A 16912-nucleotide genomic window follows, 5' to 3' on the forward strand; every position below is an offset into this window, starting at 1 on the left:
GATGCTAAGAAACACTGAAGCTTCGTTATGTTGAAAGCAGTGTAATTATGTTGACTTGTTTTGAAGTAAATTATTTTTTATAGTTAATTTCTAACTGCATTTGAACTGCTTTATTGTTTGGAGTTATATTCTTTACAAATTTTAAATCTTGCTGTATTGTGTAGCATTTTTCAGTAAATTACCCATATAGCTGCTCTTCTCACCTTTCTAGAATTAGAGTACAGGCCATCAACAACTTGGGAGTGGGTCCGTTCAGTCATTCCATGAAAGCCAAAACCAAACCGCTACCTCCGGACCCGCCCCCCCTGGAATGCGTCGTCTTCAGCTACCAGAGCCTTAAACTGAAATGGGGTGAAGGTCCCAGCAGAGCTTTAATCACCAACCCCACACAATTCAACTTGCAGATGGAGGACAGGTTTGGCAGGTAGGATAATGAGAACATTAAGGATGTTGTTGCTTTACAGCTTCGTATCAAGTTTTGAAGACATTTTGAAGACATTTGGAGTTGGACCAAGGGTTGGACTTGATGATCTCCGAGGTCTTTTCCAACCCAGTTGATTCTGGGATTCAGTGGTTCAGTATTCTCACTTGTGGTGGCACGAGTAAGGCGCTGGGCAGCCCAAAGTTTGCCCCTTAGTTTGCATTTTTGCATCCCATCTTTCCATCACAGATGCTGTTAGTAGCTGCTGCACTTAAATTTACTTGTAAACAGTAAATACTAATTACTATTTAAATAGTAATATCTCCCCATCTTCTGCTGTAGCCAGTTTTTCTATTTTTTGGGAATTCTAAAATGAAGTCCAATTTGCATATAAGAGACCTGGGGTTGACAGCTCTTCTTTAATGTGAAATTGCAACGTACCGGGTACATACAAGGGTTTTGGTGATGTCATTTCAGCGGTAGCCCGTGTACAGCTGCAGCTCAGCACCGGGACAGGCTGAATAAACGCTTTGGGAATGTAAACTGGGACTTGCACCAGTTTGGACGGGTTTAATGCACATTGTGAACTGCTGGTGACAACAGCAGAGCTCGAGCTGCCTCATGGCCTGTATGTAGGAATCCGAGGCACCCGGAATGTCACTTTTTTGTACTTAAGTTGGGTATGAAAATGTTCCACTTAGAATAGTCACATTCAAATTTGGGATTACTGAATAATCCTAAATTATTGTGTTTTTTCTTGCAGGTTTGTTACCGTTTATAACGGTCCTTGTCACACATACAAGGTACAGCGGCTCAGTGAATCCACTACGTACTATTTTAAAATCCAGGCGTGTAACGACGCTGGAGAGGGAGAATTTTCTGAAGTTTACGCTTTCACTACAACCAAGTCTCCACCCGCATCTCTCAAAGGTGAGGTTACACCGCCCTGGAACTCCTGCAAGCCCTTTACGTATGAGATCCAGCTCCACGACCTCACTCTCTTCCCAGCCCAGCATCTTTGCAGGGCTTTTGTGGGGCAGCGAACAGAGTGTGGCTGCGCTGCCCTTCCTCTGGGTCCGAGAAGGGCTCTGCTGCCCCAGGACCAGCCGGTGGCTCTGCCACCCCTCACAGGCAGGGTTTTTTCCACCCTTTTCAACTACAAAGGCATTTTTCAGGGTTATCTGTCCGTCAATAGAAGTTAGAACAGCATGTAGGCAAAGGAGAACACAAGTAATTGCTCCGATCTTCACTTTCTAAGACAAGCGTCAAAGATTGCCATTAGAGAAAGTCATTCTGAAGATCGGGATGATAATTACCTGCAGAGAAACTAGGTGACTCATCCATGTTTATAACGTATCATCTTGGCTCTGGAAGTATGTGGCCATGAATACTGTTTTATCTAGTGATTCGGAAGTGCTTGCTCACCTGTACAAGCATTAGACGTCAGAAGCTCATCTTGTCAGCTTGAAAACAAAGACAAGTGTAACCTACAAATACTGCAATGAGCATTTTTTAAGCTTATGTTATGAAATATAGCAGAGAAGAAATGAGAATGAAACAAATCTTAATTGCTTAAAATTATTTGAATGACTGTTACCTCTAAGAATGCCAGTTACCTCCACATCACTGACAAATACGTTGGAAAACCCTTCAGCTTTTAGACTGACACTGCCCAGTCACTTGTGTCAGAACTGGAACAGTTTCAGTGCAAACCACACAAAAGCAAAGTTTATTTGAAGCCAGAGTGAGAAAACTTGTTGTCACTGAAACTGCTGCCCATTTACTACGTTAACTGTGAAAATGAGTCACTGTAAAAACTGGTGATTTGGCCCTTTTCTTGTGATTGAAAAAAAACCCAAGAACTTTTGTAGAGACCATTGTTCTCTTTTTCTAAAATGCCAACAAATCACTTTTTTTTCCTAGCACCTAAAGCAAATCAGCTGGAAGAAAACACTTACGAAATCACATGGGAGCCTTTACAGCCGATGAAGGGAGATTCCATTGTTTACATCCTTCAGCTTGCTGCCGGGAGAGAGTTTGAGCAGGTACCTTTTCTTTCACATCATGAACTTGAGGTTTTTTGACTTGGAAAAACTATCGCGCGCGTAAAGCAGAATGGGAAATACCGTGTCCTGCTTGTGGGGTGAATCCCGTGCCAGGCGGTTCTCTCTCTCTTCTCCTCGCCAGGTGTACAAGGGACCAGAGACTTCGTTCCGCCTCCCGAACCTGCAGACAAACTGTGAGTATCGGCTGCGGGTGTGCGCCGGCCGGCAGTCCCAGGACGCGAGCGGATCGCAAGAACTGTACGGTCCCTACAGCCCCAGCACCGTGTTCTCATCTCAGAAGCGAGAGCTGGTTCCGCCCTGCGCCGATTCGACGACGGAGTTGGCGGAGACCAAGAAGACGCTGCGCGAAGAGCGTTTCATCGCCATTGTTCTTCTCTGCGGGTTTGCCGTGGTTGCTATTTTATTTGCTGTCGTTATTCAGTACTTTGTAATCAAGTAGACAAGAGCCTATTCAGTACTCAGCTTTTTGTACAGAAGCTATTTCGGGTATTTATGGTTAGTTCTAATTAAAATCCTCGCTGGAAATGTAGAGTTTCGTGCATTTCCACCTTTTGCTGCTGGCCGACAGTGAGGCTGGGTTGGCAGATCCTTTCCAAATACTGAATGCAGATTTCTTGTAGAAAGGGTAATCCTGGGTCCTTATAATCAGGGTTAGCTGTTAATAAAACAGCAAGCAAACGAAACACAAACTGCCTTAGCGTGCACAGCGGTGTGTGTGCACACTCCTCCTCTCTCCCAATTCCAAGCGGGGCCCCCGGCCGGTTCGAGAGAGCGGCGTTGACAGCGCGAGTCCAACTGGAGCCATGGTAGCCGAGCGCAGCGTTTAATCAGGTATCGTATCGTTGTCGTTGGGTCTACGTGACATACAGCAGCACAAACGCTTCAGCTTAGAGCCGTACTGAACTGCAAACCGTTACTAGAGCATACCACATGTAATAGGCTGTAGAAGGAAAGCAGAATATTGACTTTAGCGATATTACTACTTTACAGTTATTTTAGTCTTTTTTGGATTCAGTAATAATCATTTCAAGTAGAGGGTGCCGGCATTTTTAGGTTTTAATCAAAATGCTGGACAGAACGGCGAGCGGGCCGGGCCGCGTGCCCAGCCCAGGCGTGCGGACGCGCCGCTGCAGAAAAGGCCCCTTTTGTATCGCACATTTCTGACCGAAACGCTTCCGCCGGTGGGAGCAGCTGGTGGCCCAATCCACATTTCACTCTCAGTGCCTGAGAGAAAAGTAATTCCCTGTGCTTCTGATGAAATCTCCGCAGCCTCCTCAGAAAAGCACAGGTATTGTCTTTAAGGAGAAAGAGTGCATTTATGATAAATGTGACGCTATTTGGCTCAAACTGAGCAAGTGTTTTTTGTACTATTATTAACCTAAAAATAAAAAAAAAAAAGTTCAAGCTGCTTTTGGATGCCCTTCTAACTGAACCCGAATGATCAAATTGTACATGGAAGAACTCTTTTTAGATACCATTGATACGACGTTTTAAACGACTCGCTATCCCAGCGGTAGCAGCTTCACATTCCATTGTTTTCTAGCCCGCTATGAACTGTTTCTGACACTCGTCCTGTTTGTTGTCTGGAGGGGATTTTTTTGAGGACACTGTGCACTACGTATGACTGTTCTTGTTCAATCTGCTGGCGAACACCTACAGACGAGCCTGTCGTCTTTATGGCCAATATTTGGGAAAGCTGGAACTCGCCAATTTTGACCGTGGGTCTTCCTAACAACATTGGGAACATGCCAGAGAAAAGTAGATTTAGCGTATTTTTGCCAAGACTATGGCTACACTTTCTATACACCAGAGCGATGCACTTGTTTGTGGAATGTCGGATGTGATAGTGCTACAGGCTACGTATTTCCAGTAATTAATCACTTTAAGGGTCTTTCTCCTATGGCAGTTGGTGAATAATATTGCGATAGAGTTCGAGGCATTGTGTTGTATTTCAGATGTGGAAAACCTAAATTATGACATAGTATCGCTTAATACTCTTAAAAGTAGATTTATGGTGCAATCTGAAATTAATCTTTTCAAAATGTAATCTTCATTTTGTACTCTATTTATTTTGATTAAAAGTCCTGGAAAAATGTATGTTTGAATGTATTGTTCTACTTGTAGCAGAACTTTAAGTTAATCATTTATTATATCATAGAAATCTCTCCCTCCAGTGTTGGAAAGAGTTTTATACAGATATTAGTCTTTAGTTTGCAGCAGAGTTTACAATCTCTTTATTTCTCTTCATAGTCGACTTTTAGCAAATAAGATCCTTCAGCAAATCTCTGTTGCCAAAGGGTTATTTCTTTAACTCTTAGAACGACGTTGGTAGAGGTTGATTTGGCGACGATACTTGTGATCATTTTAAAAGTCAAATTAGGATTGCAGAGGAAATACTAACAAGTCCTGACTCCTCAAACGTGAAAGTTCTTCTGGAGTTGCCACAGAAGACTCACGTTTCGGAAAATACCTGCAAAAGCCGACCGCAATACCCATGTTACATCAGCTCTTGTCCATTCCAGAACGATGTACCCGAGTGGCATTAATGTATTAGGTATCTTCAGTTTTCTTGTATCGTAATGTTGAGGTATCTCAAACTTATGTTAAAGCTGCCATGCATTGTATTACTAAATTGTAACTATCAAATAGATAATATATTTAATACAGCCAATAAATAATACAAATGTATTCAAATTTGACTACCAGGTGGTTGTGTCTTTTTGTGGATTTTAATCTCATTTGAGAGCAGTCGGTTGCGTGGTGTGTAATTTCATGTGAAGAAACATGTTCAGCATCATTATTAAGTGTCATTAAGAGCTGTCTTAAGTCTTTCTGGAAGAAGAGTTATTTGTGAGAACCTTTGTGCAACACCGTCCTCTTCTTTAGGAAGAAGGCAACGCTTTTGTAGCCCCACAAAATGAGTATTTCTTAGCGCTTTCCTTCCAAGAACCTTACAGATCATAACCAGCTGCCCTGGCCTTAACCTCTGCCTCATCGCTCTTGCCTTCTGTGGCGAGAAAGTAACTTGAATTAGGTTTTACAGGTCTGTGATTAAAGCGTCTGGTCCTGAAGAACTGAGACAAATCCCTGCACTGGAGCTTTGTGGACGGTTCAGGCTGCCGGCGGCGTCCAGGGTTTTGCTCGTGGCTTCCCTGTATTTGTGTGAAATGCGGATGTAAAAGACGCGTTTATGAACCCCGAGGTAGAAGAGGAGCGCGGGGTGAGGCCGAAGTGCTGCGGCAGGGCCGGGCCGGCTTCATCCCCTGACAGAAACCTGGATGGTGGGAAGAGAAATGCGTTCCGAGGTGAGTGTCCAAGCACCAATCGTCTACACAACAATTCTTATGTGATCAGTTAAAGAATGTAAATTATTCTCGTAAGTGGGTGCCGGAGTTCCCCGACACAAGGCACAATTTCTGAGGAAATGGGCTTGAGACTCCTGACTGTTTGCACCTGATTCTTGTGCTGCCCATCCTGCCGCCATCCTTCTTCCTCCACCGACACGCTGCACCGCATTTAATTTCATTCACGTACCCCCACTCTGCTTTTCTCCTCACCCCGCGAAGGTGTCTGTGGTTCCCAGGCAGGGAACACCTCCAGTATCCTTTTGATACTGATAACCTTTTGATACTGGAGATGCAATTAGCCCACTTGGGCCAGTTATCTAACTTTCCATCGCTCCCTGTTTACTTAGGGCATTTCCCACTTGAGCTTCCACCCTCCACATGCTGCCAAGTGAGAAATTTCTCCTGGCAGAGCTTTAATGACATTATTAAGATAGGACGGGAAAGCCATTAGTTGGACATCAGTCTTCAAAACGCAGTTTTCCTTGTCTGAAGGATTAGACAAAAGCCAGTATTTTGTAGAGCCGAGCAGTGGGGGATCTGGGCTGGAAAGGTCAGCGCTGAACAGTCACCGCATTGTGCTGGCAGATGCCCGGTTGGAGTGTTGGGGAGATTTTTGCTGCCTTTTCCGAGAGGTGGAAGTGGTTGTTTTTCCAAGAGCTTTAGGCACCTAAACATCTCAAACTTCCATTTGCTGCACCTTAAACACCTCTACAAAAATCTAAGAAGAAATTCCCAATGCTTCCCGCTGTGCTGGTGAGTTAAATGCTGCTCCCTGTGCACGGCAGAGCCCCGGCTGTCGCCCCCATTTCACCCCGATCGCTCCCAGCTGGGACACAGTTGCTTTTTGATGAATGTCCCCGGTTCGGTGGCGGCAGCCGGAGGAGTCGGCGCTCGGCCTGGCCGGGCCGTGACCCAATTTCCTGTTTTCCAGCACCAAAAGGAACCTCGGTGTCTGAGCAGAGAGGGAGGGCGGCTGCTCCTTCGCAGAAAGGTTGAGAGTCCCAGCAGCTCTTGGTCGTGTTGCTCAGCACAGAGTCTCTGCTGTACAGCAGCGCTGGTGGGGAAGGGGAGTCACAGTGCAGACAGATCTGAAGGACAGAAGGGGCTTTGCCTGCTTTTGGGGTTAAATCCAGAGCCCTTCGGCAGTACAAAGTAGCGTTCTTTTTTACTGCATCGGGATTAAATGGCAGTGACAGCAGGCAGCCTGGCAATGCCAAGGTTCAGCCTGATCCACAGCTTGCACCCAGTCCAGGTTGGAAGAGCCGCCCTCCCCCTCTTCCCTAAAACAAGGGGAAAAAGTGGGTTTTGTTTGTTGTCTAAGGTCAGCGTCTGGAATTCATCCTCCGCTCCCTCCTCGCAGGATGTTTTTGTGTAACGTACTCTGACTCATGAAAGTCAAATGACTTGGCCGACAGCGCTGCGGCGCTCCCCGCCAAAGAGCCGCAGCAGAGTCCTTCTGGCCGCCCGACCCTCCAGCGCTGGCGCGTGTCGGACGCGCGTTTTCCAGTTTTTGGGTACGTAAATTGACCCGGGCCGAGTGTCCGGCTCCCCGGTGTGAAACCGAAGCAGAGAGAGAGTGTCGCTGCTGCTGGGACATTTTGCGACGCCTCACAGGCGTGAATGAGAGCGGTGGCGGGTGTCTGTGGCTCCTCACTCTGGGGGACGTTGGCGTCTCTCCCCGTTTCCATGGGCTGGGCTGGCAGGGACGTGTCTCCGTCCTCCAGCCCGCGCCTCGTTTGGGCATCGCAGGGGATTACGACACCACTGCAGCTGCTCCTCGTGTGCTGCTCATTCCCCTGTTGGACAAAATCACAAGACAACAATTTGTTTTGCCCCAGAAACCGAGAGAAAGGCTTTTGATGAGACTTGGGTGGAAAGTACATAGAGATCCTTTGGCTGCCATGAAAACAAACTTATGAAGTCCTGCTGCCAATACTCATGTTTTTATTGAGTCCTGGGAATGCTGACAATGTATAAAGTGGCCGTCAAAGCTGTTAATGAAGCGACATGTCCTTCTGTGGGCTGCCCTGGTGGGGACAGGGGACAGTGCCCCGAACCCATCAGGCTTGGGCTGTGCCTTCATGTCTCACTTTGTCTCCACAGGTGTTTTCAGAAATAAGAATTTCTGCATTGCAGAAATGTAGTTTTTGAATGATAAAAAGCAGCATCAAAGCCCAGTCTAACCCAATACCCTGGAGGGGGGGCTCAGGGGCTCCCTCTGAGGCCTGGGCCTTCCCCGCCCCCACAAGCAGGGGGACACCGGCACCCCCGTTTGTGGCTGTTAAAGCCCTCGAGGGCCTATTTGCTTTGGCGCAGGAAGGCGGAAAAACAACAACGTCTGCGCTGCACAAGCTGCTGCCGGGACGCGGCTTCTCCCCCTGCGGCCTCCGCCCGGCGCGGCCAGGCCGCGTCTCCATGGCAACCCCCGGCCACGGCGCGTCTCCATGGCAACTCCCGTCCTCGGGCTGCTCCCCGGTCACATGACCGGAAGCGGCCGCTCGGAGGAGGCGGAAGCGATGGAGCCGGCGAAGATGGCGTCTCCCAAGAGCGCTCCGAAGGACGCGCAGGTAGGGCGGGCGGGAGCCGGGGGGCCGGGGGAGCGCGGCCCGGCTCAGCGCGGCCCGGCTCAGCGCGGCCCGGCTCAGCGCCGCCTCCCCGGCCTGCAGGTCATGGCGCAGATCCTGAAGGACATGGGCATCACGGAGTACGAGCCGCGCGTCATCAACCAGATGCTGGAGTTCACCTACAGTGAGCGGGGCCGGGGGCTCTGCGGGCCCTGGGGGGGGAAACGCTGCCCGGGGTCCCTGGGGGGCCCTGTCAGCCTCAACGACTCCTGGGGAAACCGCGCTTTCCGTGACAGGCGGGCGGGAAAATGGCTTTCTGTTAATCCAGCCTTAATGGAAATATTGGGAACAATTTCTCCCCGGAAAGGGCTGTGGGGCACTGGAACAGGCTGCCCGGGGCAGTGCTGGAGTCACCATCCCTGGAGGGGGTCACAGCACACAGAGATGAGGGTCTCAGGGACGGGGGGCAGTGCCGGGGCTGGGGGAATGGTTGGACTCGATCTCAAAGTGCTTTTCCAACCAAAACGATTCTAAAGGTTCTGCTTTCCCAAGGGTACGTGACCACGATACTGGAAGACGCAAAAATTTACTCGAGCCACGCAAAGAAATCCAACGTGGACGCGGACGACGTGAGGCTGGCGATCCAGTGCCGGACGGACCAGTCGTTCACATCCCCCCCGCCCAGAGACGTGAGTAAAACCACCGCGATAAACGCAGAGAGCGGCCAAACGCGGGCGGGAGCGTAACCCTGTCCCTGCAGTTCCTGTTAGATATCGCCAGGCAGAAGAACCAGACGCCGCTGCCGTTGATCAAACCGTATTCCGGGCCCCGGCTGCCGCCTGACAGGTACTGCCTGACGGCCCCGAACTACCGGCTCAAGTCCCTGCAGAAGAAGGTGAGGAAAGAGTCACCTGCTGCCCGCGGTTTCTGTCGGGAATTCGGGTTTCCCACGTCTCCGAAGGGCAAACACTGACCTGTGTGTGTCAGGGAGCGTTTGAAACCATGACCGTTGTCCGTAGGAATTTGCAACTGTTCTTATTGCTCTTTCGTTTGCAGTGTGAAGTGAACCATTAAACGCATCTGTGAATTTTTTAGTGTTAGGGCAAAACGGTCAAGTTGAATATCAAGTTGTAAAAGGCAAAAGTAGAGATACTGAAGGGTATTTTGTACTTAGACCTCAGTTGTTTCCTCTTTAGAGGGAAAAGATTTACCTTGCTTGCTGGAAAATACTGCTTGTCTTGATGTGTAGGATTTTATTTTGCCCATTTTAAAGAAAGAATCTTAAAAATTGAGGTTCTGGATGTTGCTATGGGATGTGCATGGCTGCCAACTGTAGAGTGGAGTAATAATTGTTGATTAAAATGTTGTATTCTTCCTGGTAGCCACTGTAAAACCCCGATGGCCCCGAGCGCTGTTCGCTGTGTCCGCCTCGCGCTGCTGACGTTCACACCACAAAAATCACTTGAGAACTGCGGTGCTGGCACATAAACTGTGTGTTGCTGCTCCAAAACGGGCTCTCGGGGGTTTTGCAGGAAGAAGCTGAATTTTTTTAGTGTTAAGAACTGTTGTTTTCTAAGGGGATGCTGAACAGCATGTTCTCTTTCGCCAGGTCTCCTCCTCTGCGGGGAGGATCACGGTCCCGCGGCTCAGCGTGGGTGCCGTGAGCAGCCGGCCCAGCACCCCCACCTTAGGTAGGAAACGCAGCTCCCCACCCTCATTTCTTGAAGGGAAAAAACACTGAGGAACAATTTAAAACATGTTTCAAACACTGAGGACGTGTCGGGTGTCACCTGAGCTTCGTATTGTTTAACATCTTAGCAAACAGCATCAGGAAAATTAGATTCATTTAAAAAATACTATCTCGATACATATGTACGTTACTGACACCGTATTTTTATTCCTGCGTTTGCGATGATTTCTATACTTGAAGAGACAATTCAAGTAACTCACGTAAGGTTGCGGTTTTTGCCGCAGCGCTGCACTGAACTACACATAGCACCGAATAAAATCCAATTTTAAAAGGTTCACTAAATTTGCAGCTGAGCACGAGCACATTAGCACGTTTGCAGCCTGGAATTGTGCAGGTAAATGTGCCTGAAAACCCGACTGTGTGTCCAGCTCCGTGTGCTCCTCTGCTTTGAAAATAACAAGTTCTGCTCCGAAACCAAATTCGCGCGAGCAAATAGTTGTGTTCTCTTTGTAAAGTGTATTTTGGCACGCGTGCGGCTGTTTGACGGAGCGCTGTTGGGTTGCAGGGACGCCGGCCGCGCAGACGGTGTCCGTGTCGGCCAAGGTGGGGACGCCGGTGTCCCTGGCGGGACAGCGGTTCACGGTGCAGATCCCCTCGTCCCAGGCGGCCGTCAAGTCAGGTAAAAACTCCAGCGGGGAAAAAAACACAGATTCTTGGGGCAAAACCACTTTTTGGTTTTGATTTTGTCTGTTTCTGCACGTGGCATTTTCCAGGGTTTAGGGGTTTCTAGCCCAGAATGTTGGGGTACCGCGCTGCTTTATTGCCTGGGACGTTCTCTTTCACTCGGGGAAAATTAATTCTCATTTTCTCAAGCTCCTCCTTTTTCTTTTTCACAGCCACACCAACTACTCCAACAGTTCAGAATGTTCTGATTAATCCTTCATTAATTGGACCAAAGAACATTCTTATTACCACAAACATGGTTTCGTCGCAGAATCCACCTACTGACTCGAACCCCCTGAAGAGGAAGCACGAAGACGACGACGACTACGACAATTTGTGATGAGACTGGCCCGTCCCCTCCCGTCCTCGGCCACGGCTGTTGCGTGTGACGGGTTTTGCCGAGATTTCTTTGTGAGGAGTGTGTAAATACTGTTAATTCACAGCTGGGTGGGAAGACAAGAAAGCGGCTGATCTGTCCTGTCGTCCCTGGTGTCTGTTGCCCCTCGGTCGCTGTGACAGCAGAACCCTGGCTCTCCTGCCCCGTTCTCCACGCGTGTCCGTCTCTTGGGAGCCGCTTCTGCCCCGCACCAAGTAAAAGTGATTTTTAGAAAACGCTTGGTGGTGTGACACAGAGATTTATTGTGAATAACGCCAAAAAGAGTCCCGGGTGCGCTGGGGCGGGGCTGGGGGACATCAGCCTTTATTTTGCCCCAAATATCTGGGAGACAGGAGGTAAAATCCCAGCCAGGATTTGTTCTTTATTTCCGAATTGCTGCACATCCCACTCATTGCTTGGTCAAACTGGTACTTTTATATGCATACGTACATACATACATATATATGTATATATATACACACACACACACACTCTCCACACACACCTCAGAGAACATTTATATATATTTTTATATATATATATATATATATATACACACACACTCCACACACACACACCTCAGAGAACATTTTTTTTTATATATATATATATATATATATATATACACACACACACACTCTCCACACACACCTCAGAGAACATTTTTACATATATAGATATAAAATATAGGGCACATATCACATAATATTACTATATAATGTATAACATAATATATACTATATCGCATGGTTACTTCAGATATCGTATATCTAAAACACATAGAAACCTATGCTTTTTATATATATATTTTTATATATATATAGATATATATATTTTTTTTTTATTTTTTTTTATTTTTTAATTCAAACATAAGCTCAGCCACCCTGTCATGGGAGGGTTTGGGGTGGTGAGTGCGTGTTTAACAGCTGTATATAAAAACATATATACAGATTTGCTTTTGTACCCGTGTCCTCAGTAACCGCTGGAGCTCACAGGGCTCTTCCCAAGGGCTCCATTCCCTTGCTTGTGGGGTCTGGCACCAATTCTGGCTCCTTTACAAATGCAAACCCCGCGTTTCCTCCCGAGGGTGACAAGCAGGTGGATGAAGCAGCTGGTACGGGGACACAGAAGGTTTTTTGCGGGGCTGCTCCGTGTCCCCACGGGGCGTTTGCTCAGGAACCGCTGACCGGCCCTTGTCCCCGCAGGGAGGGGACATTAAGGGCCAATCAGAAACACAAACAAACGTGTATACGCATGCAGCAGGTGGTTTTATATACATTTATATATGGATGTACACACACACACAAATAATTGTATTAAACACTCTCAAAGTTTCCCAAGCAGCTATTCTGTTTTATAGATAGATAAGATAGATATAGATAGATATGATAGAGATAGATAGATAGAGATGAGATAGAGATAGATAGATAGAGATGAGATAGATATAGAGATAGAGATATAGAGATATAGAGATATAGAGATAGAGATGATAGAGATGATAGAGATGATAGAGATGATAGAGATGATAGAGATGATAGAGATGATAGAGATGATAGAGATGATAGAGATGATAGAGATGATAGAGATGATAGATAGAGATAGAGATAGAGATGATAGATAGATAGAGATAGATAGATAGAGATAGATAGAGATAGAGATATACACAAACTGTATATATAGAGAGACTATAGTGTGAACATACAAAGGACATAGAGTAGTTAATTATGCATGCACATAAACATGCTCAGCCCCCCTTTTTATATAATATATATTGTATATGCACTTGTGTTACAAATATACATTCTTGCAGACACATTCTTTGATGTAGCTACATGTATTTACGCTCTGTGCAGCCTCAGACACCCTTTCTATAGGTGTAGAACATACACAGCCTACAACATTGGACAGCGCATACACCGTAACACAGAATATGTATTTTTTTTAATATTGTACACGTCCACACTCTCAGAGACACTATTCTTACATATATACTATGCAAACATATCTATATGTATAAATAAAACTATAAGATATCCACTCCCCCCCCCCCCCCCTTTTTAAAAATGCTTATTAAAGCTGTATGTAGCCATACATACACAGGTCAGTTTAGCTTTTTACCTACACACACACACACACACACACACACAGAGTCACCTGTTCCATATATGGACACTGTATAAACGCACACATACTCGGGCACTAGTTCATTTTCCTATATAAAAGCATACATAATATGTGACAAAACATAAGCTATAACAAAACATCATATACTTTTTTTTCTTTAATATATGCCACAATGTCATGTTATAGAACATGCTGCATATTATTAACATTTGATATTATAGAATATGTATGTTGATATATGCCGATGTATATTTTTACACATATAGTTATAGTGTTATTGTTTTATATGTATATTGATATTTTTATTATTTTAATATTTTCTTATTGATGATTCCACCAGCTGTTGCATCTCCAGCCCCCCGCTCCCCACACTGTCTCCCTTCGTGTCCGTCTGTCCCGGCTCAGGCACCGTCTGTCCCCTCTGCGCTCCACACGTGCAGTGTGGGGGGTCTGTGCACAGACACCTCGGTGTACGGATGGACATACAGGGGCGACAGACAACAAGGCTGTTAGATTGGCTCTCTAATTAAACATCATTACTCAATCACCACATGCACTCACTTCTCCTGTCGCACAGTCAGCTAGGCTTTTATATGCATACATACACATATCTATATATACACACACACACATATACACACACTCTCTCCATACACATCAGAGAATATATATATAAAATATATAAGGCACATAATATATAATATTACTATATAATGTGTAACATAATATATACTGTAACATAAGAATGTAACTGTGTAACATTATATATATATATAATATAAGGCACATAATACATAATATTACTATATAATGTGTAACATATACTGTAACATAATACTGTAACTGTGTAACATTTTATATATATATATATATATATAAATATAAGGCACATAATACATAATATTACTATATAATGTGTAACATAAGATATACTGTAACATAATACTGTAACTGTGTAACATTATATATATATATATACATAAACTATAAGGCACATAATACATACTATTACTATATAATGTGTAACATAATATAAACTGTAACATAATACTGTAACTGTGTAACATTATATGTATATAAATATAAAATATAAGGCACATAATACATAATATTACTATATAATGTGTAACATAAGATATACTGTAACAATCGCATGGTTACTTCATATATAGTATATCTAAAACACATAGAAACCTGTGCTTTTTATATAGTTTTTTATTTATTTGTTTGTTTTTAAATATATATATATATATATTTAATTCAAACATAAGCTCAGCCACCCTGTCACGGGAGGGTTTAGGCTGGTGAGTGGGTGTTTAACAGCTATATATAAAAACATATATATATATATATATACAGATTTAAATTATATTCAATATATACCTGAACATAAAGCATATAATAGCGAACATATAACACTATGTTCATATATAGCTTAAATATAAAGCACACGTATTTGTATATACGCACATACAGACACAAAAAGAACCACGGTTGGACTCGAGCTTAAGGTTTGTTTGTCTGGCTGTGATTCTGTATTTAAACATTCTCTGTATGCACAATATGAGCCAGACTTTTATGTACGTAAAATAGAACTTATGCATATAATAATATAATACATAGTATAATTATAATATTATTGTGTAATTATATATAATATGATACATGCTATAAGTATTATGCATTACTGTATATTATATAATCTATCATTTAGAATTTATTTTATAATAGATAGACAACAATTCTGTTATATTGGCTCTCTAATTAAACATTAATAAATCACCACATGCACTCACTTCTCCCGTCTCACAGACAGTTATTCTTTTATATGCATACGTACATACATATATATATATATATATATATATACACACACACACCCCCTCCACACACACCTCAGAGAACATTTTTATATATAGATATATATGTGTGTATATATATATATATATATAAAAAATACAGGGCACATAATACATTATATTACTATATAATGTGTATATATCGTATATAGCATATAATGTAATATAATGTAATATAATGTAATATAATATAATATAATATAATATAATATAATATAATATAATATAATATAATATAATATAATATAATATAATATAATATAATATAATATAATATAATTAATATAACATAATATATAGAAGATATTTGATTAAAAACTCAGGCACATATCCACACGTCCCACACCACCACCCAGGCACAGCAGCCGCTCCCCACCGCTCCCATGGGGACAGAACCCGCAGAGAAGGGACAATCCTGATTGAGACAAACACGGGGTAATAAATAGCAAAATACTAATACTCTACTAGTAAATAGATATTTATAACATAAAGAAAAGGTACTCATTCAATTCCAAATGAACTCTGCCCCCGCTGAGCAGCCCGTCCCAGCAACACAGCTGGTCCCAGAGCCCATCCTGGCGAGAAGGGGAGAAAAGGCAAAGAAGCCCAGAGGCCTCTGTAAAATGGCAAAAGGGCCCATTAAACATCCCACCCTTAAATAATTAGCATGATGCTAATGGGCTGGAACACCCTCATTGCTCAGTGGGGGTGTCAGTCAACCCCTGCCCCCCCAGGCCCCACAGCTGCGGGCAGAGCTCAGCGTGTCCTGGCACTCAGACCAGAGCAATTAAAACATTAACTGCTGGGTGGTATCTCTTGTTCTCAAAGTCCAAGTTACAAGCGTGCTGGCTGGGAAAGGGAAGGGTTTGTCACTGCAGGAAGACAATGAACCCATTTTCGGTCAACCCAGCACATTTTATATGTCATAGTTTAATATAATGTGTGAATAAACGTCTATTCTCCCCACTCTCCCTGTGCCCAGGTGCCCCCTCCCCGCAGCTCCCAGCCCCGGGGGGTAATCCCACCATCCTGTCGACCAGTACGACCAGTTTGTTTAACCCACACGATCTGGTCCCTTTTGTGCCACGTCTTTGTTCTGCGGGTATCAAATAATCCCGACCCCCGTTCCCAGGTCCCCGAGGACGGGAGGGTCTGTGGGACGAGGCCGATGCCCTCGTGCCGGGTCACGTCCTCATGACTCACCAGCTTCTTTAACTCACTTGGAAATGAACATTTTATGGCTACCAGTGACTTTTTACGTGCTTGGAAAGCAAAAAAGGCGGCCGCAGTCAGCGTGGGACTGACGCGCGGAAACAACTTTACAACCTATAATGTCATAAAACTTTACAACTCACAAGGTTATAAAGCAGACACGTTTATTTCGACGTCAGGCACGAGGGGGATCGTTCCACCATTCATGCGCAACCTCTCACAATATGAGGTGTGTTTAAATACAGGAAGGTGGTACATATTCATAATGACCCCAGGAACACCTGTACATATTCATAACCTTTCCCCGCTTCTTATTAAAATGAGTCCCAGGTAATCATTTCCACAGTCTCCTCCCTGACCCCTCCCTGTTGCGCCTGCGCAGTGTCACTTGGTGGTCTTGAGGAGGGGTCTTTGGGGTCTGTGGATGAAGGCTCCTTCAGCTTCGTCACAGTGAACCTTTTACCTTTGGCTCATTCTGTTGAATTGACTGGAACCCAAGCTGCCAAGCCAATGGAAACCAGCCTGGTTCA

At 44.7% G+C, this 16912-nt stretch overlaps 2 protein-coding genes across 6 annotated transcripts in view; both read left to right on the top strand.

Annotated features, from left to right (window-relative positions):
• Window positions 1-5192, top strand: part of LOC309444285 (fibronectin type-III domain-containing protein 3A-like) — a 37254-nt gene extending 32062 nt beyond the window's left edge. For all 4 annotated transcript variants that reach the window (XM_082061965.1, XM_082061964.1, XM_082061966.1 and 1 more), the window contains exons 24-27: window positions 212-424; window positions 1185-1351; window positions 2345-2466; window positions 2609-5192. In XM_082061965.1, coding sequence (XP_081918091.1) covers window positions 212-424; window positions 1185-1351; window positions 2345-2466; window positions 2609-2926 — 820 coding nt within the window. In that variant the 3' untranslated portion in view covers window positions 2927-5192. The remainder of the gene's footprint in view (window positions 1-211; window positions 425-1184; window positions 1352-2344; window positions 2467-2608) is intronic.
• A 3126-nt stretch (window positions 5193-8318) lies between these two features.
• Window positions 8319-11425, top strand: TAF9B (TATA-box binding protein associated factor 9b). 2 transcript variants are annotated; one of them, XM_082061823.1, is made up of 7 exons: window positions 8319-8401; window positions 8501-8582; window positions 8951-9087; window positions 9159-9293; window positions 10008-10089; window positions 10654-10767; window positions 10985-11425. In XM_082061823.1, exons 1-7 carry the CDS (start codon window positions 8351-8353, stop codon window positions 11149-11151), a joined length of 768 nt encoding a protein of 255 aa, XP_081917949.1. In that variant the 5' UTR covers window positions 8319-8350; the 3' UTR covers window positions 11152-11425. The 2 variants fall into 2 exon arrangements, with proteins under 2 accessions (XP_081917949.1, XP_081917950.1); XM_082061824.1 differs by having other exon boundaries at window positions 8341-8397.
• The last annotated feature ends 5487 nt before the right edge of the window (window positions 11426-16912 follow it).

The sequence above is a fragment of the Streptopelia decaocto genome (assembly GCF_964273445.1).
Source record: "Streptopelia decaocto genome assembly, chromosome: 10".
Taxonomy (NCBI): domain Eukaryota; kingdom Metazoa; phylum Chordata; class Aves; order Columbiformes; family Columbidae; genus Streptopelia; species Streptopelia decaocto.